The following is a 24,064-nucleotide window of genomic DNA, read 5'->3' on the forward strand; positions in this document are numbered from 1 at the left end:
CTTATTAACACAAGAGTGGGGTGAATGTAAATGAGGATAGAGGGGGGTATTTATAGAAAAAAATGAGGGGGAAAATGGAAGAATTCGAATTTGAAATTTAAAAAAAAAAAAAAAAATTTGAATTTTCACAAAACCGCCGGTTTTGGCGGAAAACCGCCGGAACCGGCGGAACCGCCGGTTTCCGGGCCAAAACCGCCGGTTTCCGAAATAAAACTGCCGGTTCGGTCAACGAACCGTCTGCAAAAGCTGCTCCATTGTCGCCTCGTGCTCCGCGCCGCCTCGAAAGTCACTAAACCGGCGGTTAACCGCCGGTTTTTCCGGTTAACCGCCGAAAAACCGGCGGTTTCGACCGTTTTTGAAGATCACCACCGGCCCTCATCCCCCTGCCTCGATTTCAGCGCCGGAACCGGCGGTTCCACGGTTAACCGCCGGTTCCGAACCGTCCCGAACCGCCGGTTCGGTGACGGTTCCGGTTCGAAATATCTTGAACCTGAACCGGACCGCGAACCGAATTGCGCCGGTTCCGGTTCGGGAATATTGCGCCGGTTCCGGTTCCGGTTCCGGAACCGCCGGTTCCGGTTCGGCGGTTAACCGCCGGAACCGGAACCGGTGGGCATGTCTACCTTAGAGCATCTCCAAAGAGGAGGGATATATTGAGAAGGTATATTTTGCATTTATCATTTTCAAATGTCATTATACCTTCTTAAAAAGTAATAGACTACCAGGAAAGAAGGTATATTGAAAAGGCAAACCAAAATAACTAATTTTTTACCTTTTCTATAAAAAAAGTAAAGATATATTCTCAAAATGAAAGAATATATATTGAAAAGGCAACCAAAATAACTAACTTTTTACCTTTTCTATATATAAAAAAAGGTAAAGATATGAAAGAATGTATATTGAAAAGGCAACCAAAATAATTAACTTTTTACCTTTTCTATCAAAAAAAGATAAAGATATCTTCTCAAAATGAAAGAATATATATTACCTACTCAAGTACCTTTTTCAGGCTCCATACCTTCTCAAAATAAAAGAATGTATAATATACCTTTTTTCATGCTCCATACCTTCTCCATACTTTTTTTTCATTGGAGCCTGAATTCTCCATACTTTTTTTTCATTGGAGCCTGAAATTTCATAAAGAAGGGATAAAAATGATAGTTATTTCTTTTATGTCTTTCTCTATTTACTCTTTCTCTTAATACCTGATGCTAGTATCCAAACCCCTCAACCATAGAGAATAACCTTGACCAGAGTACTTGATTTGTGAGATTTTTCATGGTTCAATTTAAAATAAAATTGCATTAAAATTAAGAAAAAAACCTAGATTTAGAAGGAAACAATTGAAATTAGATAAGACATTTAATTAGAAAAGATAATATGTGAGAAGGTGGGGTTCATGGTTCAGTTTAAAATAAGTTTACCCACCCCTAGTTATGAATTAAAATTAGTCACGTTTACAAATTTTACTAATTCTCAGTTAAATCACTTAATAAAAGTTTCGTAGAGGCAGCTGTGACAAGAAGCAGAGTCGAAATTATTCAACACTTCCGGCGACTGAACATTACCAACATCAACAAATTCATCCGAACCAAATACACACGAAACCAAAACAACTAAAAACATTAGTAATTCACATTCCACCACAAACGTACACAAACCCCATTCACTACTCACTCCAGAACTTCCTCACTGCCTCTCTCACCCTTCCGGGAGCTCCCTCATCTGGCGGAGCCACCGTGGCCGTAGGCAGGATGGCCGACTCCCGTTGCGCATCAATGATGTAATCAAAGCTCTTCTCACTCATCCCAAAGGCAGCCGCAAACTCGGGCCCTCTCATGGCGTGGAGCAACGAGTTTGCTCCCACCAAGAATTGAGGCCAGTTGTTGCGGGCCGAGGTGGTGAACCCGAAGAACTCAAACGGCCCGGTTCGTGACGCAATCTGGCAGAAGGGGAAGAACCGAGGTATCCAAAACACATCTCCTTCGTTCACTTTAGCATTCATAGCCAAGCTCCCATTTGGATACACGATCTGTATAGTCCCACTTCCTTTCAACACAACCCCATACTCTGTCGCCATCGGATTGATATGAGGCGCCATCATCGATCCCTGCATTCACATTACATACATAACTCTGTCTCAGTAAAAAAAAACAATCAAAAGGCAGGTTAATTACCGCAGTGAGGTTGACAAGATAGACTCCAATGTCATTGTAGCGGAGGGGAGGATAGTTCTTCTCGTCGAGGGCAATGCTCCACCCGTAGTCGTTCTGGAAATCGGGCTTTCTGTCGTAGAGGTTGTACGCATCTGGGCCTTTACCTGTTCTTGAACCCTTCCTATCATCCTTCTTCTTGTTACTCCAATCCATGAAAGACACCATCATCTTCCTAAAAGACCATGTCGATTGTTGCTCAGCCGTCCTCTCCATCTCCGAGAATTTAGATGGGGCATGAGTCGTGTTAGATAAGTAGATGATCGGACCTTCGCGTTGGCTCATCAGCATATCTTCCAGTTCTTCCTCTGTCACCTGAGGAAATAAAAGAAAAACAAACATCCTTACTCAAACCATGAATGTGCATTGAGATGAATTTATATGTACTTACATTGAATGCTGTCGACAACGTTAAATGATCGAATCCAGAGAGCACCGACTTAGGATTCTTTCCACCAGCAACGTAGAAGGACTGACAAAAAGCAGTGTGTTTAGGAGAAAAATTCAAATGATATTAGTAGTAGCTAGGGAGGGTTTGGTTTGTAATTTGTAAATTGTAAGTGTACTTGAAATTTATAGGGTGTGAGGCTGTCGGATGTATCAATGCTGCAGACGACATGAAGCCTCTGGCCTTCCTCTGCATTGATCAAATAAAAGGCGGATCCCGCCGCGATTCGGTATATATCGCCCACCTTCAATCTCCTCTCCACCAGTTCATCTTTGTATATATTCCCCACTCTTGCTTCCCCTGCAATCAAGAATACATCATATTACCTATCTTTCTCTAGTGTTTTGTTACTGAAAAATGTGTGAATAGATGATGCCTCTGCGAACGAAGAGGATGAGTGAGGAATCGAGATACTGAGGAATGAACAAGCTCTTAGGTTCCATGGTGATGAAGCCAATATGCATAGGGCTTTTGCCGGAGCCTCTGACGAGCTTCATGCTCCCAGCCTCAGTCTTGACCACCGGCTTGGAATGGTGAAGCAGGAACCAGTCGTCCCCCTCGCGCCATCCCGTGCCACCCTCGTCGCCGCCACGAGCTTCTTCGTGGCCTCGTCGCTCCCTCTCCGACCACCGCTCTTCTTCGCGGCCTCTTTCCCTTTCCGACCACCGCTCGTCATCCTTGCGAGCAGAGACGGACACCGCAAGCGCCGCCAACAAGGCCAAAACGGCCAACAAACGTGTCGTCTTATCCATGAACTAATATAGTAGTAGTATCTTCGATTCTTCGTGGATATGTTGAAATGGTGAATGCAAGAAATGGTGTATATGTAGAGAGAGAAAGGGTACAGGTGTTTGTCATGCATCGATGGTTAGCCTCGCTGGCCGTCTCTGCTTAAGACACAAATGAGTTCATGGATTCCTTCCCATCTCATCTAATATCTCTTGTATTCAATTGTTTTCTTTTTCATTTTTATTTTACATTCAACGCCACAATCGGTCACATGTTTTTTTATGGGACGCTTGAAATTTACTAGCTAGCTATATTTATTAAGTTATTTTTTGTCATTTTCTAAAATGATATATGGTGATGATCTAACAAAAAGGGGGAAAGGGTTTCGGTCTCTTTAAAACTCGAATCAACCTTTTTGAACCACGGTCTACTTTTAATCAAAATTATTGAATAATTTTACACCAATCGATATATTTTAATTATCTCTCAGTCAAAAAAAATCTTGGATAACATGAATTTTAATAAAAAAAAATTATATATAATATATAAAAGAATATGAAAATTAGGTAAAAAGAGATATTGAGAAAAAATATATAAAACATTATTAGAGAAGAAAAAAAAGTACATAACCTTTCCAATTTTAGGAATAAGACTATTTTTTATTAATTTTCTAAAATAACAAAATGGAATTATTTTTTATGGATGATGGAGTATAAAACGTGATGAAGTATTTAATTTTGATAATTAATTTAATTTAATTTAAGATAACTAAATTGATCATTATCATTATAATTTTTGTTAAATTAATTTTTTACATTATAATTTTATTTTATTTTTATAATTTTGCAGTATATTTATTCAACTTAACAAAATAAATTTAATTATGTTTTCAAGATAATTAAATTAATTTATAAATAAACTGTAATATATTTAATTATGAATGTAAAAAAAATTCAAGGAACTTTAACGTCACTCCCAAGAAGATGCATCCTTAAAAATAATTAAGAATATGGAGTTATATTTGCATTCTTTTTTATTTTAGAAAAAGAATACGTAAATATATTCATTCAATTCTGAAAAAAAAAATGGTGGAGGAGACATGAATTGAAAACTGAAAAACGTCGACAGCAGGATTCGAACCTGCGCAGGCAAAGCCCAACAGATTTCGAGTCTGTCTCCTTAACCACTCGGACATATCGACAAGTTGTAAGCTTCTACGACGTAACTTTATATAACACGAAATTTTATGTCCCTATTTTTTTTTTGGCTAATTGAGTTGTGTTTAGTGTTCAATTAAGTGAGTTCATAGGATATTAGTAATGAAAATTTGGTAATCACTTAAACCAAGTTTATGTTTACGGATGTACATAAACATCCGTTAATATTTCCATAAGAGTTAAAGGTCGAAAGTGGTCTTAAACATATGTCGATTTTACGATTTTGGTCCAGAACATAATCTTCTGAATTATTGAGTCCCAAACAAATGAAAACGGACCGAATTTGGTCCATTTTTTTACGGAATCGTTAATTTTTTTTACTGTCAACGTCAATTAAATGGCATTTGACTATATTAGTACTAATTGGGGTTTACTGAATTGGGGTTTTAAACTTAATTCAATACTTTTTCCTCTCTTGCCTCTGAATACCAATGGCCGACGTTGAGTATAGGTATTTCGTCGGTGGTTTGCCGTGGTGGGCAACCACTGACCAGTCTCTTGGCCAAGCCAACTCTTAGTTCGGCGAAGTCATCGAATCGAAGATCATGAACGATCGCGAGACCGGGAGATCGAGGGGTTTCAGATTCGTGACATTCAAGGATGAGCAGTCGATGAGGGATGAGATAGAGGGGTTGAAAAGCGAGGAATTGGACGGCCGCAGCATCACCGTCAACGAGGCTCAATCTCGCGGCGGCGGTGGCTACGAGCGCCGTGAGGGTGGTGGTGGCTATGGAGGTGGTGGTGGTCATGGAGGAGGCGGTGGCAGTGGATATGGCCGTCGTGAGGGCAGTGGTGGTTATGGCGACGGCATCCGTTGCGGTTATGGAGGTGACCGTGGTAATGAAAGAAGAAGTTGAAGTGTGATCGGTTCCGTCAAATGTTTGAATGCTAGAATCAAATGTTTGCAGATTTCAATTTGGCGGTGGATATTTTTGACCTCTTGGCTCTTGCTGAAAATTTTTATTGTTAGAATCCAATGTTTGTAGATTTCAATATGGAATGTGAGGTTTCATATCTTAGAAATGAAAGAAGAAGATGAAGTGTGAGGTTCAAAAAAGATGGGAATTATTATTTACAAAATATTATATACTCCCTCCGTTTCTAAAAAGTATGCACTATTTCATTTTTCGTCCGTTCCTAAAGAGTATGAACTTTCAATTTTGGAAACTCTCTTCTCTCTAATGAGGTGAGACTCATTCTCCACTAACAATACTTAAAAAACTTTCTCCATCTATCTCTCTTACTTTATCAATAATACATTAAAACTCATACCGAATCCAAAGTTCATACATTTTGGGGACGGATGGAGTATATTAATTAGATATACTAATCTAGTAAAATGTCATTTAATTAGCGTTGACTGTAAAAAAAAATTAACGATTCCATAAAAAATGGACCAAATTCGGTCCGTTTTCATTTGTTCGGAACTCAATAATTCAAAAGATAATGTTTTGTACTAAAATCGTAAAATCGACATATGTTTAGGATCATTTTTGGACTTTACTTACTTTCATAACAACTACGACTCTCTCATGTGTAAGAAAAAACGCAATGCTGATTCCAACAAGTGGTATATTTACAAATTACAATCCTAAGCCAAAATGGTTCCGAAAGTTACTTGACAAGTAGTCCAAAAGGAGAACTCTTTACGATTTAAAAATCTAATCTGATATCCATCTGAACTGGATCTGAATCAAAGTATGCATCCTCGTCCTCTTCATCCGAGTCGAAGTCATCTTCCGGAATGTTCTCCTCATCCCAAAGTGGACAAAAGCAGGTCGCCTTCTTCTTTTTCCACTCAGCACCACATGTGAAACAAAATTCATTTCCACATCTGCAGGGAAATGTGAGAACCAGAATACCTTAATATTAAAAATCTCTAAAAGCCCTCTCAAAAAAATCTCTAAAAGTATTAGTATCTACTATAATATGATCAGTGATTCTATATGTTTTATTCTATGGAAGATAATGGAGTGGCAATCATGCCTGCTCTATAGGCAAACAGCATGTTTAGTTCTAATACAGCCGGTTGAAAAGAAAATTTCTGTTTTTCTTCTTGATAACTTTTTCTAGTGAAAAATTCAGTAATAGTAAGAGACTTCAAATAAGAAAAACAAAATGTTTTAAGGATATTCAAAGTGAAGAATGACAAGATCCTAGCTATTAGGAATTTCATATGATATGGTATAGAAACATAATGTAAACATTTCAGACTGGACAGACTACAAGTATGATATCAAGTTAATGGAGAGATATGAGGTTCAACCATACCTGCAAGTCATGTGGTAACATCCAGTAGCGAGTTCAATCATATGGTTGCATTTTACACACTGACGTCACAAATTTGTTGCTGCTAAGTTCTTCAGTTTTGCCTCTTCTTGCGGGGGATGAGGGTTGCACATTTTTTACCGAGTACAAGTTGAGTTGTTGTGCCAGGGAACTTTACAATTAATACAAAAGTGGTTGTTGCATTTTAAGCACTTTCTTGCTCCTGATCTTTCCGCTCTTACTATGGCAGGCTTTGAATGTTCAAGAGCCTCTGACTTGGACATTAGAGCATCCACATCGGCGAGCTGCAGCTCGTCCGTTCATCCGTGCCAACGGCACGGCATCGCTGTCCGTGCCAGCGAGCAGCATACGTGGCAGGCGGTGATTGGCCAATGACATAACCGTTGGCAATTTGATTTTTTTTTAAAAAAAATCAGATTTTAATTAAAAAATCCGATAAAAAAAAATTCCCACTTCCCAAAAAATTATATCCGTTTTCTACTCACTTTTAATTTATTTTTCAATTTTTTTCCCCAAAAATACACATTTTCATCTATAAATACTCACACTTTCACACCCAAAAATTCACACCACACTACATAATTCCCATCTACATTCTCTCATTTCCATTCTCAATTCTCAATTCTCAATCTTTCTTCCACTCCTACAACATAACAATGTCCGGCCACGGCGATCACCCCCCCGGCTCCCACGGTTGGAACCCCGAGTGGTTCGGTTCACAACCGTTTCCTAGTCCGAAAACGGAATATTCGGCCCCTCCTCAAACCCAAGGTTCGTAAGTTCCAAGTGGCTACCAGCCTTACCCGATCGATGACCAAGATGCCCGTGAAGGGCAATACGGGTGGACACCCAAGCCTAGAGCGTGGTCGGGCAGCCCTTCCTCCCAAACTCCGACTCCTCATACTCGCGGTGTCCGCACACCGTACACTCCGGCGGAGATGGAGCAATTGTTCAAAGCGTTCTTGTCAATCTCCGAAGATCCGGAGGTTGGCACGAACCAATCCGGCGATCATTATTGGTGGCGCATCTGTCGCCGGTACAATGAAAATCGATCGGCTGGAACAATCGAGCGCAACGAGAGTATGGTGCGCAACGCCATATACAGAGCCAACGAAGAAATCTAAAAGTTTCAGGGGTATTACCTCCAGGAAGAGCGGTCGGCGGGGAGCGGCCGGAGCGAGGTCGACATCATCAGTTCCGCCTTGTCGACCTACCAATCCATGAACTACAAGTCATTCAAGTACCTCAACATTTGGCAGGAGACGCGGTCGCATCCGAAGTATAGGGGAGGCGTAACATCCTCCTCTAGCGGCTCCTCCAACCGGTCAAGGTCGGTATCCCTATCCGATGCCGACTCCGAAGACGTGGCTAGCCAACTTGTCGGAGCTAACTTGAGTAGCCCGACGCCGGCCCGAGCGGTTCCCAACGCCGACCGCAAGGAAGGAAGAAGGCGGCGGCCAACCGCCGTCGCCCCGCGACTCCATCCGCGCCCAATCCCGAACCCGCTCCCGCTCCCTATATGCCACCTCAACCCCCCACCAACTCGTTGTGGGGGTTTTGGCCCAACTCAATTTGACTGATAGGTCAAATATGACCCCCGAGCAACTTCGATCGCATGTGACGATGATACGGAGTCTCCAAAGAACGTTGGGGATATTGCCGGATGATGACTAGTCTTCCCCGGATGTAATTTTTATGCTTAAATTGTGTAATTTTTATTTTTTAGGATTTTAATTATGTAATTTTTATTTTTTAGGAATTTAATTATGTAATTTTTAGTTTTATTATAATTTGTAATATTATTACAGGTATTTTTAATGAATTTTAATTTTGTGAAAATGTTTTTATTTAAATTGAATAATAGAATGGTGGGACTCTTGTATTCGTCCTTACGGAAGAATACGGATGTGGGTGTTGTGCTCTTGCCTAAGAGCAGACAGAAAAAGTGGGGTTGTGCCCACATCCGTGCTCGCAGAGGGTACGGACAGTAAACTTTCTCTGTCACTGGAATCGAGGCCTCCTTCATACGCTGACACATAATGCCTATCAACCTAGGTGTCAAGAATGTTCTGCAACTATCGATTTTCAAATCAGATTTACATCCTTCGTGTGGACAAGTCGGCAGCAGTCCATGGAGTAGCTTCATTTCCACGTGTTGTTTCATGCAAGAAAAGCAATAGCGGTGCATACAATCATCGATAGAGAAGATCTGGTTTATATTTGAATCCTCCAAACAGATAACACACGCCTCCTTTGGATTATTAGATCTACTTGCCTCTGCAGCCCTGTTTACCTGAGCATCTATCGCTTCTCTAGCTAGTTTAAACGCAAACTTTTATGTCTTTTCGAGCAACACGAGCTGGCTGGCAGTACGTAAACTCTTTTGAAAGATCGATTACTCTATCTAGCAGTGCAGCAACTTTTTTCTGTTTGCTCGACCACTGTCTAGTAACCTGCGGTTGAAAAAGAGTTGCAGCAGTTTAGCTATTCGCATATGTAGAAACCCTAACACTTAATCCAAGCCATCACTTGCGATTGTTAAGGATGATCGGAATTTACTAAACAGTACTCATAATACTTTTGTCAAACTGAAGTGAAATTAAGCTAAGTGACAATAATCATGTTCCATATTAACAACGCAACATGAACCCAAGCCACCCAGGTCATATCTCTCCCACTTTTGCATAAGTGCCTAACTGTTAACCTTGATATGAATACTATCCTATGAGGGAGGGGATAGAGGGTGAGAGCATCCGCAACGGTGGCAGCCGTCGCCACCGCCGTCCGCGCCGCTGGAACGGATGTGTCTCGCCGCTGCTCGATGCACAGCGCCGCGCCAGCGAGCAGCTGACGTGTCGCGCGGCGATTGGGCAACGGCATAGCCGTTGCCTTTAAATGTTTTTTTTAATTTAAAATCGGTTTTTAATTAAAAAAACCGATAAAAAAAAATTCACTTCCCAAAAAAATTATAACCGTTTTTTACACTTTTTTTATTTTTTTTTATTTTTTTTCCCCCAAAAATACACACTTTCATCTATAAATACCCTCACTTTCACACCAAAAAATTCACATCAAACTACACAATTCTCATCTTCATTCTCCAATATCCATTCTCATCTTCATTCTCCCATATCCATTTTCATCTTCATTATCTCATACCCTAACAATGTCCGGCCAAGGCGATGACAACCCGCCCTCTCACGGTTGGAACCCCGAATGGTTTGGTGCACAACTGTTTCCTAGTCCGGAAACGGAATATTCGGCCCCTCCTCTCACCCAAGATTCGGCCGTTCCGGGTGGCTACCGGCCATACCCAATAGACGACCAAGGTGTCTCCGAAGGGCGATACGGGTGGACACCGGAGCCTAGGCCGACCGCCCCCTCTCAAACTCCGCCGGCTCCTACTCGTAGCGGTGTCCGAACACCGTACACTCCGGCGGAGATGGATAAATTGTTCAAGGCGTACTTCGAAATCTCCGAAGATGCGGCGGTTAGCACGAACCAATCCGGCGATCACTTTTGGTGGCGCGTCTCTCGCCGGTACAATGCAAACCGGCTGCCGGGAACGATCGAGCGCAACGAGAGTATGGTGCGCAACTGCATCGGCCGAGCCAACGAAGAAATTGGCAAGTTCAATGGCTATTTCCTCCAGGAGTCGCGGAATGCCGGGAGCGGTTGGAGCGAGGTCGACATCATCACTGCCGCGCTGAGCACCTACCAATCCTTGAACGGTAAGTCGTTCAAGTACCTCAACGTTTGGCAGGAAACGCGGTTCCACCCGAGGTATATGCTTATATGGGAGGCGTAACATCCTCCTCGAGCGGCTCCTCCAAACGGTCAAGGTCGGTATCCCTATCCGACTCCGGCTCCGAAGAAGTGGCTAGCCAACTCGCCGGAGCTAACTTGGGTAGCCCCGACGCCGGACCAAGCGGTTCCCAACGCCGACCGCAAGGAAGGAAGAAGGCGGCGGCCGACCACCGGCGCTCCGCGACTCCATCGGCCCCCGCCCCCGAACCCGCACCCTATGTTCCACCTCCACCCCCGAATAACTCGTTGTGGGCCCTTTTGGCCCAACTCAATATGGCCGATAGGTCAACTATGACCCCCACGCAACTTCAAACGCACGAGGACAATATATTGGGTCTCAAAAAATAATTGGGGTTGGTGCCGCCGGATGCGTAGTCTTCCTCGGGTAATATTAGCCAATAATCATGTAATTTTTAATTTTTAGAAGTTTAATTATGTAATTTTTAATTTTTAGGATTTTAATTATGTAATTTTTAATTTTTAGGATTTTAATTATGTCTTTTTTATTTTATTTGTAATATGTAATATTTATTGTGGTTTTTTAATGAATTTTAGTATTATGGAAATGTTTTTGTGTAATTGAATTTTAAATTAATTGTGCTCGTCCTTGCGGAAGAGCACAGTTGTGGGTGTTGTGCTCTTGCCAGAGAGCAGGCAGAAAAGTGGGGTCGGGCCCACAACCGTGCCGCCGGTAAGAGTACGGTTGTGGATGCTATAAGAGCATGCGCAGCGGTGGCGTCCGTCGCCACCGCCGTCCGCGCCGCTGGCACGGACGCCATCCGCCGCCGCTGCGCTCGCGCCGCTGGCACGGCGCTGCTCGATGTATCGAGCACGTCCGTGCCAGCGGACGCACACGTGGCGCGCTCCTATTCGTCAACGGCATAGCCGTTGTGTTTAAACTTTTTTTTTTATTTTTTAAAAAATCGGTATTTAATTATAATAATGCTAAAAAATAAAAAAAATTCCAAATCCCAAAAATATGGCCGTTTTTTCTGATTTTTTTTATTTTTTTTTCCCAAAATCATCTATAAATACACATAAATTCATCTCTCATTCATCTCTCATTCATAATTCTTATACAAACTATCAACACATTCAACATTCACTCAAAACATCAAATGGATTTCACTCATCTCATGGCGGAAGCGGAGCGCGAAGAAAAAGAATACTATGAACAACATCGTGCCGCTTACGAAGCATATGTCGCGGCGAATACCCTCGTTCATCCTCCTCAACGCACTAGATCAAATCGCCGCTACATCCATCGTGACCGGGAGGGATCCCACGAAAGGCTCGTTGCCGACTACTTTGCCGACCATCCGCGGTTTCCGGCAGATTACTTCAGGCGCCGTTTTCGCATGTCAAAGCGCTTGTTCATGCGAATTGTCAACACATTGTCCGCACGTGTTGAATACTTTCAAACAGGTGTAGATGCAGCCGGCCGGCAAAGTATCACGGCGTTGCAGAAGTGTACGTGTGCCATCCGACAACTCGCTACTGGGAAAACGACCGACATCTTCGACGAGTATTTGCATATCGGTGAGTCCACTGGAATCCTTTGTTTAAAGAATTTTTGCGAGGGCGTTCGTTCTGCTTTTGGGGATGAATTCCTTCGGGCACCCACCACCGATGATTGCCAACGGTTGCTTCGCCTTCACGAATCAGTCCATGGCTTTCCCGGAATGCTTGGCAGCATTGACTGCATGCATTGGAGGTGGAAGAATTGCCCGACTGCTTGGAGGGGGCAACACTTAAGCGGTCACAAAGGCGGCGGCCCAACACTTATCCTTGAGGCGGTCGCCGACTATCGCCTATGGATTTGGCATGCATATTTCGGCGTTGCCGGATCCAACAACGACTTGAACGTGCTCTATTCTTCACCACTCTTCAATGATGTGATGAATGGTGTAGCACCGGTGATCGACTTCACCATCAACGGAAATACATACCGCATGTGTTACTATCTCGCCGATGGTATCTACCCAAGGTGGTCGACGTTCGTGAAGACGCTCCACAACCCGCACGACCCGAGACGGGTTCTTTTTGCGCAGCGTCAATAGTCAGCGCAGAAGGACGTCGAAAGAGCCTTCGGGGTCCTTCAAGCTCGATTCAACATTGTGAAGGCCCCGGCTCGGCTGTGGTACGTGAATAATATCGCCGACATCATGTTCACGTGTATTATATTACACAACATGATTATAGCCGACGAAGGGCCGAGGGCAGCTAGCTTCTACGACGAGGACGAAGCCGGAAGCTCAACAGCGAGGTCTCCCCCACGCCGAGGCGAGCATACGACGGTTGGCCAGAGGATCGAGACAAGACACACAATGCGCGATACTCGAATCCACAATCAACTACAAGAAGACTTAATCAACCACATTTGGGCGAAATTCGGCAACGAGTAGTGGTTTTTTTAATTTTTAGGATTTTAATTATGTAATTTTTAATTTTTAGGATTTTAATTATGTAATTTTTCATTTTTAGGATTTTAATTATGTAATGTTTAATTTTATTTGTCATTTGTAATATTTATTGTGGTTTTTAAATGAATTTTAATATTATGGAAATGTTATTGTTTAATTGAATTTTAAATTAATTGTACTCGTCCTTGCGGAAGAGCACAGTTGTGGGTGTTGTGCTCTTGACAGAGAGCAGGCATGAATAGTACCGCCCGGGTCCACAACCGTGCCGCTGGCAAGAGCACGGTTATGGATGCTCTAAGGTGTAAGAATAGTCAGTGTCTGCACTAATATTAAGAAAGATCCTAGTAGAACGCAAAAAAGACAAAATTTACGAAATTAGAAGGAAAACAAAGGACTAGCACACAACTTCAAAAAAAGGACAAGCACAATTTTTTACTCATACAACGCTCGGTAAGGGACATGCAGCTCTATTAGAAGATAAAGTACAGTAGAGAGCAGCTAATTTGCTGCTGAGAAAAGCAAATTGCCACTAAAAACCAATAAATATTGGGAAAATCCAACTCAAACAATAAAATCTATACTTTACAAATAGAGCAAGTCAGTCCCAAATGATTCTCAGCATGGAATCAATCCCCAATCCATCTGCTCCTAACCACATAAGGGTGATCATGATTCATGATATGAAACACAAAGCCGTATCCTTGACTCTAATAATTATTCTGTAAAACATGTTGATGCATTCGTAACGCTTTAGTATAAACTAAAATCATAGCAAGAAGGGACCATATTTTGGAGCGATAAAAACCACTAGTAATACCGGTCAATCATAGCAACCCCTCAAATTTCATTAACCAAAAAATCAATTTCCTTGAAAAGGACATTCATTATAGAACACAACAACGCGATGGATGGTTCCAAATTCACTTCATCTATTTTAACAACTGAAACACAATCATACAACGATCATAGCACCAATTGCAGTGAAGATATACACCCCAAGCAATCAAACTACTAAAGCTCGCACAGAGCATAGCTGCATATATTTAACAAGTACTGTAAATATTTTATAAAAACCTTCTTTCAAATTAAGAAGACCAAACCAAAACTCACATAATTGAAAATCGGATTATAATCGCAGTAGAAAACAAGCCTTCGATAAGAGCCGTGATATCCGCGGTCCGCCGGTTCGCCCCGTGGGCCACGAAACGGCTTCCGCAACTCAAACAACAAATCATCCCTCGAATCGCATATCGCGACGCCAATTCCTCCGATAGGAGATTCATCGGTCAAACGATTCTCCATCAAACCCTTGAAATAAACCCTAAATATCTCATTACTCCCCCCTTTCGAACTGCCTTCCCCAAACGGTCGCTCGAAATCATCATCCCACTCATCCTCCGACACACTCGAGATCTCAAGCGCCAACTGATGATCGTGGAGCCTCCTGTCGAGATCATTCTTCAAATTCTGGAATTCTCTCTCAGAAATAGCTTGGTTTCTGAGTTCCTGCTCGAGTTTGAGGAGCTCGTCGGAGAGGACGTCGGTGAATTTCAATTCCTCCTCGTTTCGTTGGGGTTGATCGACAGCGGCGGCAGCGGAGGAGGTGGAAGGTTGGGAATTAAGGGATAGAGAAGCGGTTATGGCTTCCTGGAGTTGGAGATCGAAGGCGAAGTCGAGGTCGGCCTCGACGGTTTTGGCGGTCATTAGTTCGAAGCGTTGCTCGGCGGCGATGGCCTGGAGTTCGTCGGCGTCGGAGTCTAATCCGAAGTTAAACGAAGCCGTCGGAAGTGACATCGGAGTGAGCGAGTACTATTTGTTTTGTACTAGTATTGAAAATCAGTATTGCTCTGCAATCTGCATTGTGATATAATCAGATTTGCGAGATTTGTATCAAAACCCTTGAAAATAGAAGAAAAAAAATGGTGTATTATTCTAAAATTACGAATTGTGAATTTAAATAAATAAAAGAATTAATAAATGTTGATGTATAAGGGCATCATTAACCCGTCCCCATTTCCGGCCCCAAGTCCCCTCCACGTCATCATTCCTCTACAGTTGCGGTCCAGGCCCCAACTGTTGTAACCCTGCAGGTTGCGGCCCTGGCAGCAACTAATAAATGACACTATTCACAACTCCAACCTATTTAACTCGTAAAATAAAAAACGCTGGAAATTTATAACACGGAAAATTTAATTTCATCGAATACTGCAAAATTACAACATAGAAAATTTAAAACTGAAAATAAAATACATAAAAACATAACGTCAATTCTGGAAAACATTGGTGCGAGTCCAAATTTCTTCGATTAGATCGGCTTGGAGGCGAGTGTGTTGTGCGAGTCCAAATTTTTTCGAATTCTAGGAAGAGATTTGAAGTTGAATATGAAGTTGAATGTGTATGAAAATGGAGTAGTATTTATAGAAAAAATTTTCGAATTTAAAAAAAAAAATATTGGTTGTGGCCCGGCCCGAGGAGCGTGTAACGCTGGGCCGGGACTCTACAGTTGCGGCCCGTCACCATGCAACGCCGTCCCAGGCCGGGACGCGGGACGAGCGACAGGCCGGGAACGCGGCCCCGGGACGGGCCTAGGCCGTGACTCTCCTCCGTGCAACGCTCGGGACGGGCCGGGACTCGCGAGATGCGGCCCGGCCCCTTGCATTACAAATGCTCTAATGAACCAAAATAACATTGTTTTGGTCTAATGTGTCTTGTAGGTATATTTATATGTACTAAAAATCTAAAACATTGCCGTTCTGATCGTGAAACGTATGAAAAAGTAAAAAATATTTTTTTTGTTTTTCATCTCATCGAAACTTTTATCTCTCTTTTGTCTATCATCATACTCAGTTTAATGCACATCTAAAATTGTTAAATGAGGAATAAGATGAAACTAGAATAAGAACGAAAGAAATCAACTTGATCGTGAGAGCATCCGCAACGCGGCGCGGAACAGTCCCGCGTTTCGTTCCGCAGGAACAGAACCAGCGCGACGCGTTGTGGCACACCGTCCCGCCCCCGAACCATTCCCATCTCCTCCCGTAACCCGTCCCTGCAAGACGCGGGACGGGCTGTCACGCCACGCGCCATGGCGACGTGGCGCGCCCCTGCGTCTTGCGTGACGCCCACTCGCCGGCTCGCGAGTGGGCGTCGTCAAGTGCTGACGCAATAAATCTTTTTTTTAAAATTCAAATTTTAAAAAAAAAATTGTAAACGGTAATATTACCTTTTTTTTAAATTTTTTTACTCTATAAATACTCCTAATTCATCCTCATTTCACACACAACTACACATCTATTCCTCATAAATCAACTTCCTTTCCTCTCCAATTTTCATCTAACATCTCATTACAAAATGTCCGGCGACGGCAACTCCGGCGGTGGCGGCTCCAGCGGGTGGGATCTCAACACGTTTAACGATTGGGAGACCATGTACAACACACTGGGTGGTTCCGGTTCGTCGACGCCGGGCACCCAGGGTTCGGCGACGCCGGGTGGGTACCAACCACCCACTTTTGACGTGGATGCATACGCTCGTCCCTCCACCCCGCGGTATTCGCAGGGATTATCCCAGATTCAGGAGGATTTCCCCATTGAACCCACTCTGGGAGTAGGCTGAGGCGGGGGAGGAGGCTGAGGCGGGCGAAGCTCCATGGCGGAGTCGGAGGCGGGCGAGGAGGAGGAGGGGGAAGAGGAGGATCTAGGCCGGCATCCATACAACAACAACAAAATGATGGTGGTGTACAACGCCTGGATCACCGTCTCGTACGATTCCGTCGTCGGGAATCAACAACCCAACAAGTGCTTCTGGGAAAAGGTCACCGAGATCTACCACCAGATTAAGCCGAAAGGGTCCCGGAAGCGCACATATAAGATGCTCCGCTCTCACTTTGGCCGAGTCGACAAACAGGTCAAAAAATTCTGCGGCGTCTACTCAACCGAAGCGGCGCACTACCAAAGCGGAGCTTCGGGAGCCGACATTCTGAGGGCGGCTTTGTGCGTCTACAACCAGGACACCGGTAAACAATTCAAATATGTTGATATTTGGCAGGTCGTCAAGGACGAGGAAAGGTAGGCCGGCGGTGTCCGCTCCAGCTCGGACTCAACCTCAAAGCCCACGAAGCACACGACGAGTGGCCAATACTCGTCTGGTGACACCGGTGAGGGCAGCGGCGGACAAAAGGGTGCACCGCAGGAGTTTGCGGGCACAGCCTGCGATGCCGCGGTATCCAGCCGTGGGCGCCGTCGGCCGCAAGGAACCAAGGCGGCGAAGGCGGCTAGAGCGAGGAAGGGCCGAGGCGAATCAAGCCAGGCGGGCTCGGGGGAGGCTCGAACACCCTTATGGCGGTGTACATGACCGCTACAATGGCGGACACTGCTCGCTTCTCGCCCTCCCAATACCAAGCCTGGTGGAACGGAATTGTGTATATGGCAGCACAACTTGGCCTTCCGCCTCCCCCTGCACCTCGACCGCCTTCGGAGGATGATTCGCCGGCGGAGTAGTTTTTTCTTTAAATTTGTATTTTAAATTATGCAACGTTTAATTTTTTAGGATTTAAATTGTGTGTTTTTTATTTTTTAAAATTTTAATTTGTAATTTTTTTTATGTGGTGTGTTTTTTAATGAAGTGTGTTTGTTTTAATTGAATTGGGTTGAAAATAAAAATAAAAAATGAAATTGAATGAATAGTAATTTAAGGAGCGGTTAAGAAACGGATAAGGAACGGAGGGTTGCAGGTTTCGTTCCTTAGTTAAGGAATGAAGTAAAAAAGTACAGTGGGTCTGCAAATAGTAGTTTAAGGAACGGTATAGCAACAGCGTTGTGGATGGCCTGAACGAGTACAATTATAAGAGATGTTCAGTCCTCCTTGTATAGTCCTTCGTTAAGAAATCTTCATGGTCTTCTCGTTGAGCTATAGCTCAACATTTAAGCATATCTCCTTAGCCATCTTTTCAAGAGGTCTTTCTTCTTTTGTGCTAAGAGAGTAATGGAATTCCAATTTAATGAAGGAGAATAGATTCATTCTAATTGAGGGAGTGACGCATAATGATTGTGCGTCGTTCTTAATGAAACGCATAACCATTATGCGTCGTTAATTAATGACGCATAAGGATTATGCGTCGCTTAACGACGCATAAGGGTTGTGCGTCGCTCATGAACGACGCACATTGGTTATGCGTCGTTAAGGCGGCTTTTATCTGCCTCCAGTCACACGCAGATCACAGAACGCACCTTCATACACTTTCAATTCATCTATCTCGGCGATTTCCGGCGTTTTCTGGCGATTTCTCCATAAGATCCGGTAATTTGTTCATCAATTTAGCTACATTCATCATTATTCATGTTTATTGTGCTTTCATTTGTTAGTTTTACCCAATTTATACAAATTAGGGCTTGTAGGAAAATGTCCATAATTGTCGTTGGTTTATATGTTTTTGATGCAGAAATCATGCAAGTATTTGTGAGTTTGTATTGGGGTGGTAGAGTAGTTCAACTACCACATATGGGTATTGGTTATGACCCACCTCGTGCGAGGAGCTCCATTATATTAAATTCAGGTGTTTCCTATTATGAGTTGGTAGCAATGATTTGTGATGCGATGGGAATAGATATGAACCAACACACAATTGAATTATTATGGATACAATGTATAGTCTATGGTTCCGGTATGAGTTATACATGTTCTGTGATTCGCAATGATGATAGTGTAATGTTTATGTTCAACAATGCTCAAAATTCAAGTGGGTGTATTGAATTATTTGTTGAGTATTCACCTGTGAGGAGTGAAGAAATCCCACCAGTTGTTGATTATGGTATTGGAGCATCTGCGAGGTTTGAACAAATGAGTTTTGAGTGTGGTATTGGATCATCTGCGAGGGTGGACCAAATGAATGAGCAGAGAGATGTTGTAGATGTTGTAGATGTTGCTGATGTTGGTGTTGGATTGAATGATGAGGTAGATGATGCAGATGATCTTGATGAGCTAAGGCCACTATCCGAGACAGAGCCAGACCCCGATCTCAGTGATGGTGATGGTGCTGATGATGTCGGTGCTAGTTCTGATGATGAGATAGTACCATGTAAACCTGTTATGCAAGGTGAACAACCACTTCCGGAATACAATCCTAATGGGTTTAGATTCTTTCGTGAATTACCAAGTCGTCCTTCTGGAGTATCGGATGATGTGGGAGGTAATGAACACAGCCTTTTGTATTGGAATGAGAATGAGCCGCATCGGATTGTGTTGGGAACAAAATTTGATTCCAAGCTACACGTGAAAACTGCTATAACTATGTGGAGTTTATGGAATGAAAAACAGTTTAAGGTTGTCGAGAGCAAATTAAGAAGGTGGCATGCTGTATGCAAATTTCCAGCAGGAACGACAGTCACAGGGGCAGGCATCATCAGCACCACCGACGCTGAAAAGGCGAGGGAATGTAAGTGGGAGGTTTCAGTTACACAAAGGTCGCATGACGATATGTGGGAAGTTAGGAAGTGGAAGAATCGACATACCTGTATAGGCCATCGTGCTAATAGAGATCATGCTAACTTTTCAGCCCCAATGATAGCTCTGTTGATTCGACATCATGTGCGACAATGTGCCGATTTCAAGGTCTTCTCAATAATAGCTGATATTCAAGACAGATTTGGTGTGTTAATCAGTTATAAGAAGGCGTGGTATGCAAAGAGAAAGGCTATAGAGTTTGTATACGGTGGATGGGAGGAGTCGTTTAGGCAGTTGCCAAGCTACATGTTTGAACTCCAGTCACAGAATATGGGCACAATTGTTGAGTGGAAGCATAACGATCTGTTGAGTCAGAGGCGTACAATGGTGTTCAACTATGTTTTCTGGGCATTTGGGCCTGCAATACATGCGTTCCAGAAGTCCGCACCGGTGTTAACAGTGGACGGGACTCACCTTCGAGGAAGATTTAAAGGTAAGTTGCTTGTTGCTTGTGGTTTTGATGCTAACAAGACATGCTTGCCTATTGCATATGTTGTGGTGGATGAAGAAACCAATGACAGTTGGTCGTGGTTTTTGGATCATGTCAGAACTCATGTAGTGAAATACGAGAGGGAGGTGTGCATTATATCAGATAGGCATAAAGGACTCTTGAATGCAATGGAGTCTGAAATCATGACTAGGGCCCCGCAGATACACCACAAATTTTGTTTGCTTCATGTGAGGGCAAATGTGTTGAAGAAGCACAAGGGCCCCAATGTGAAGGCCATTATATGGAAGTTGGGGGTCAGTTCTCAGGAACGTAAATTTGCCAGAAGACGTCGAGCACTATATGATGTCAACAGTGGTGCGGTTCGAATGCTGAATAGGATTACAAAAGAATGTTGGTCACTGTGCTACGATGGTGGACTTAGGTGGGGGGTGGCCACCACAAACATGTCGGAGTGCTACAATAACGTCTTGAGGGGTGTGAGAGAGTTGCCGATTAGAGCGTTGGTTGATTTGACATTTTGGAGGACGGTAAAATGGTGGGCGGAGAAGAAGACAACAATAGAACACACCGAAGGTGAATTAACCCCATGGGCGAGGGACAGACTTGCTAAGAATGACTCAAAGGGGCGAAAACATTACATCACTGTCATTGACCGAGATCTAGGGAAGTACCATGTCCGAACTCGAGGAAGAATCGTACAAGGAGTGTCAAAGGGCAACAATGTTCAAATAGTCAGGTATTTGGAATCGAGTTGCAGTTGTGGTAAGTGGCAGATGTGGAGAATCCCTTGTTCGCATGCTTGTGCGGTTGCTAGAGACAGAGGTCATGTTATGATTGACCTCATAGATGAGAAGTACTACCTAGGTACATGGAGATCACAGTACTATAGTGAAGTTTCATTTGATGCACCAAGACATGAAGAGTATTGGGTTGCACCTTCATGGAAATTGTGCATCACCCCTCAGCAGTTGATTCCTAAAACGCGTGGCCGAGTTAGAAGAAGGAGGATACTTAATCAAATGGATGTCCAGGAGGAGGATGAACCGAGAGCTCCCCGTCGTTGCAGAAATTGCGGGATAGAGGGGCATGACCGAAGAAATTGCTCAGCCGGTACCGTTCAGTAAAGTCATGGTAGCCATTTGTATCTGAACTTGTGTATTTGAGATGTTATGTATGTATCAACATTTGTGAGATGTTGTCGACATTTATGATGTGTTTTATTATGTCTAGACTAAAAATTTTGTAACATTATGTGTTTCAAAAAGCCACACACAACCCGGAAAAAATGTTCAAAAATGTGAATTCAGTGCAGAAACGAAATTCACTTGGTGACGCATAAGCATTATGCGTCACCAATAAACGACGCATAACACTTATGCGTTACCAAGTAACGACGCATAAGAGTTATGCGTCACCAAGTAAAGACGCATAATAGTTATGCGTCACAAAAGCAATTTCGTTCAGCACTGTTTAGTCCAGAAACTTCGCCCGGTAGGGCGATTTACGTGCCTAAAACGCCCGATCGGGCGATTTTATGTTTCAAAATTTTATATTTGTTTCATAATACGGTTTATATTTGGTATTCGTTTATATTTGTAACCGAATTTTATATCAAAATCATAATACTGATTTATCAAAATCATAATACTTCGCTCGGTCATATGTTGATATTCGTTTATATTTGTTTATCAAAATCATAATACTATTCATTCAACCATAGAAAACATGGAGCTTGATCCTATTTTTCATCACATAAAAAATAATCAACCACAACCTGTTTCAATAGACACAAATACTGACATATGACCGAAATCTATCTAGATGGAGGCGTGAACTTTGTCGGAGCCTTCCCTTTGTTCTTCCTTATTGAGAAGCCCCTGAATACATTCTGCATAGCCCGGCCAATCGTACTTGATGATCGTGAGGATCCCGCGGTCGGTGGTCGGAATATTACTTCGTCATGTTCCTCCCCGCCCTCTTCTTCCGGACCCTCTTCTTCCTGACCCTCTTCTTCCCCTCCCTCTTCTTCCGGACCCTCTTCTTCCTGACCCTCTTCTTCCCCCACACGATCCATAAATTGATAATTCTGAAAGTACGTGTCACGTCCTTGTTGAGATGCATCCCAATCAGACACACCTCCAAAGAATGAATCACATGACGCGCGTGCTCCCCATTGCGAGGGCTCAATGCTTGCACCACTCAACTGAGACCATCCTGGGGGATCGTACTCCGGACTCAAGGGCTCTGGTACCGCATACTCAGGTTGCGGTTGCTGCTGCTGCGCCAACCTATGCTGTCGTGTAATCCCGTGCCCACCCGTCCGGACACCCGGCAGTCCATGACGAAGAGAAGTTGGTGGGCGTGGCGGCACGACCACATTTTGCCGTTGAGAAGATGGATACTCCATCGCATCAGCATGGTTCATCGCACGAAGTGCCGAAGCAGCCATGTCTCGAATCTGCCTGAACCGAGGGTCTGTGTCATGCTCAGAGGTCAAATGCCATATCCCCTGAAGGGTCTCAACCTAGATAACAAAAATACAAATGACATCATACCACGTGGAGCAATACAAACTTTAAACTAAAGACGTTTTTATATACAAAAACATCACATACCGCCAATAAATTAGAAGAGGCTGCCTCGTTCATCCCGTCAGTTGACTGTGTCCCAGGTTGAACTAGGTACGACACGGTGATCCTATTGTACCACGCCATATAACCCGGATTAATGCGACCATCTAGTGTCGCCGTTGCGTGGTCAAAAGTTGCTTGGAACCTGTCGTGGCGCAAGTCCCATTCATCAATGAAGAACTTATGTACCTTAGCCCAATCAGCGCCCTTCCTCCCACGGCGATGACTTTTACTCAAATGGCCGGAGCTATGTAGCATCCTATCACAGTACTGAGGAATACGCTGGTAGCGGTTAAATTGTCGACAAACGCGTCCAGCCTCGTGTGCCTCGACAAATGACCAGCACACCAAATAAGTATCGCACAAGTAGGATGCAGTCGAATCAATGCAGTACTCAGGGAGGATACAGTCTGCATAGGGTGTCCACAGAAACTACAAACAAATAAAATAAAAAACACAATTAATTTCATACTATAGTAAGTAAATTCATTAATTAAGACAACACAAATAAATTTCACCTGGCCAGGACGGATCAGTGATAACTGATCACGATAATGAGCTACTGAATGTCGGGGCGCATTTCCAATTTCAGTAACTCCGTGCCACCTATACATAATATTAATGTCAAAAGTTATCAACAAAACACATAATTATGTGAGTTAATTTAAACAAAAACATTACTTGGCTCCGCACGGGGTATACGGCGTGTGCATAGGCGATATCAAGAAGGCTGGCCTCAATGTAGGCATTCTTTCCCAGGCCCACAGCTGCAAGAGAACCATAGGTCCACCCACATCTCTTCTCTGTCTGCCTACAGAAGCCTCGCACAAATAATGATACAAGTATGCTAACGCAGCACTACCCCAACTGATATTAGCCACATCTTCCGGATCGTCTAAGGCATTTAACCACATAAAGGGGACCTTGCACCCTGTGGTGTCCGGTAAAATAAGCCCCCCTAACAGGATCAGAGCATGTATGCGTGCTCTTTGAATGTATGCTTACACAGGCAGCCCATCACCCAACGGCATCGTCGCTTGGTGGATCAGAGACGTCATCAACAAACCACCGTGCTTCGTTTCGGTTTCTGAGTCAGGTATCCATCCCAACAAATCTCTACACTTGCTGGACCAATCTTCAAATCCAACAGGGTAGTCACGGCCAGTGAAAGCACGACCGTCTGCTCTCAAACCCCACAGGCTTTGCACATCCTGTAAGGTAACAGTAACTTCCCCAACTGGAAGGTGGAAACAGTGTGTCTCAGGCCTCCAGCGCTCGATCAAGGCAGTTATTAGCTCATTGTCCATCCTCATCGGTCTTCCACATTCAACCACGCCTCTGAACCCCTATACACCT

The 24,064-nt window shown here is 43.5% G+C and overlaps 2 protein-coding genes, 1 non-coding gene and 2 pseudogenes across 3 annotated transcripts; 1 reads left to right on the top strand and 4 right to left on the bottom strand.

Annotated features, from left to right (window-relative positions):
* Positions 1–1,669: 1,669 nt before the first annotated feature.
* LOC121792630 (vicilin-like seed storage protein At2g28490) lies at positions 1,670–3,413 on the bottom strand. The gene is made up of 5 exons (XM_042190675.1): positions 3,038–3,413; positions 2,780–2,961; positions 2,605–2,685; positions 2,178–2,528; positions 1,670–2,110 (listed from the first exon to the last, which is right to left on the bottom strand). Exons 1-5 carry the CDS (start codon positions 3,411–3,413, stop codon positions 1,670–1,672), a joined length of 1,431 nt encoding a protein of 476 aa, XP_042046609.1.
* A 1,096-nt stretch (positions 3,414–4,509) lies between these two features.
* TRNAS-CGA lies at positions 4,510–4,591 on the bottom strand. The gene has a single exon. It is a non-coding gene; the product is annotated as a tRNA-Ser (tRNA).
* Positions 4,592–5,038: 447 nt separating this feature from the next.
* LOC121792704 lies at positions 5,039–5,577 on the top strand (annotated as a pseudogene).
* Positions 5,578–6,260: 683 nt separating this feature from the next.
* On the bottom strand, positions 6,261–14,920 carry LOC121792779 (annotated as a pseudogene).
* A 5,456-nt stretch (positions 14,921–20,376) lies between these two features.
* Positions 20,377–23,423, bottom strand: LOC121804070 (serine/threonine-protein phosphatase 7 long form homolog). Its single transcript, XM_042203619.1, has 5 exons — positions 23,390–23,423; positions 23,227–23,314; positions 22,694–23,140; positions 22,365–22,602; positions 20,377–20,513 (listed from the first exon to the last, which is right to left on the bottom strand). Exons 1-5 carry the CDS (start codon positions 23,419–23,421, stop codon positions 20,482–20,484), a joined length of 837 nt encoding a protein of 278 aa, XP_042059553.1. The 5' UTR covers positions 23,422–23,423; the 3' UTR covers positions 20,377–20,481.
* Positions 23,424–24,064: the final 641 nt, after the last annotated feature.

This window comes from Salvia splendens, chromosome 1, assembly GCF_004379255.2.
Source record: "Salvia splendens isolate huo1 chromosome 1, SspV2, whole genome shotgun sequence".
Lineage (NCBI taxonomy): Eukaryota > Viridiplantae > Streptophyta > Magnoliopsida > Lamiales > Lamiaceae > Salvia > Salvia splendens.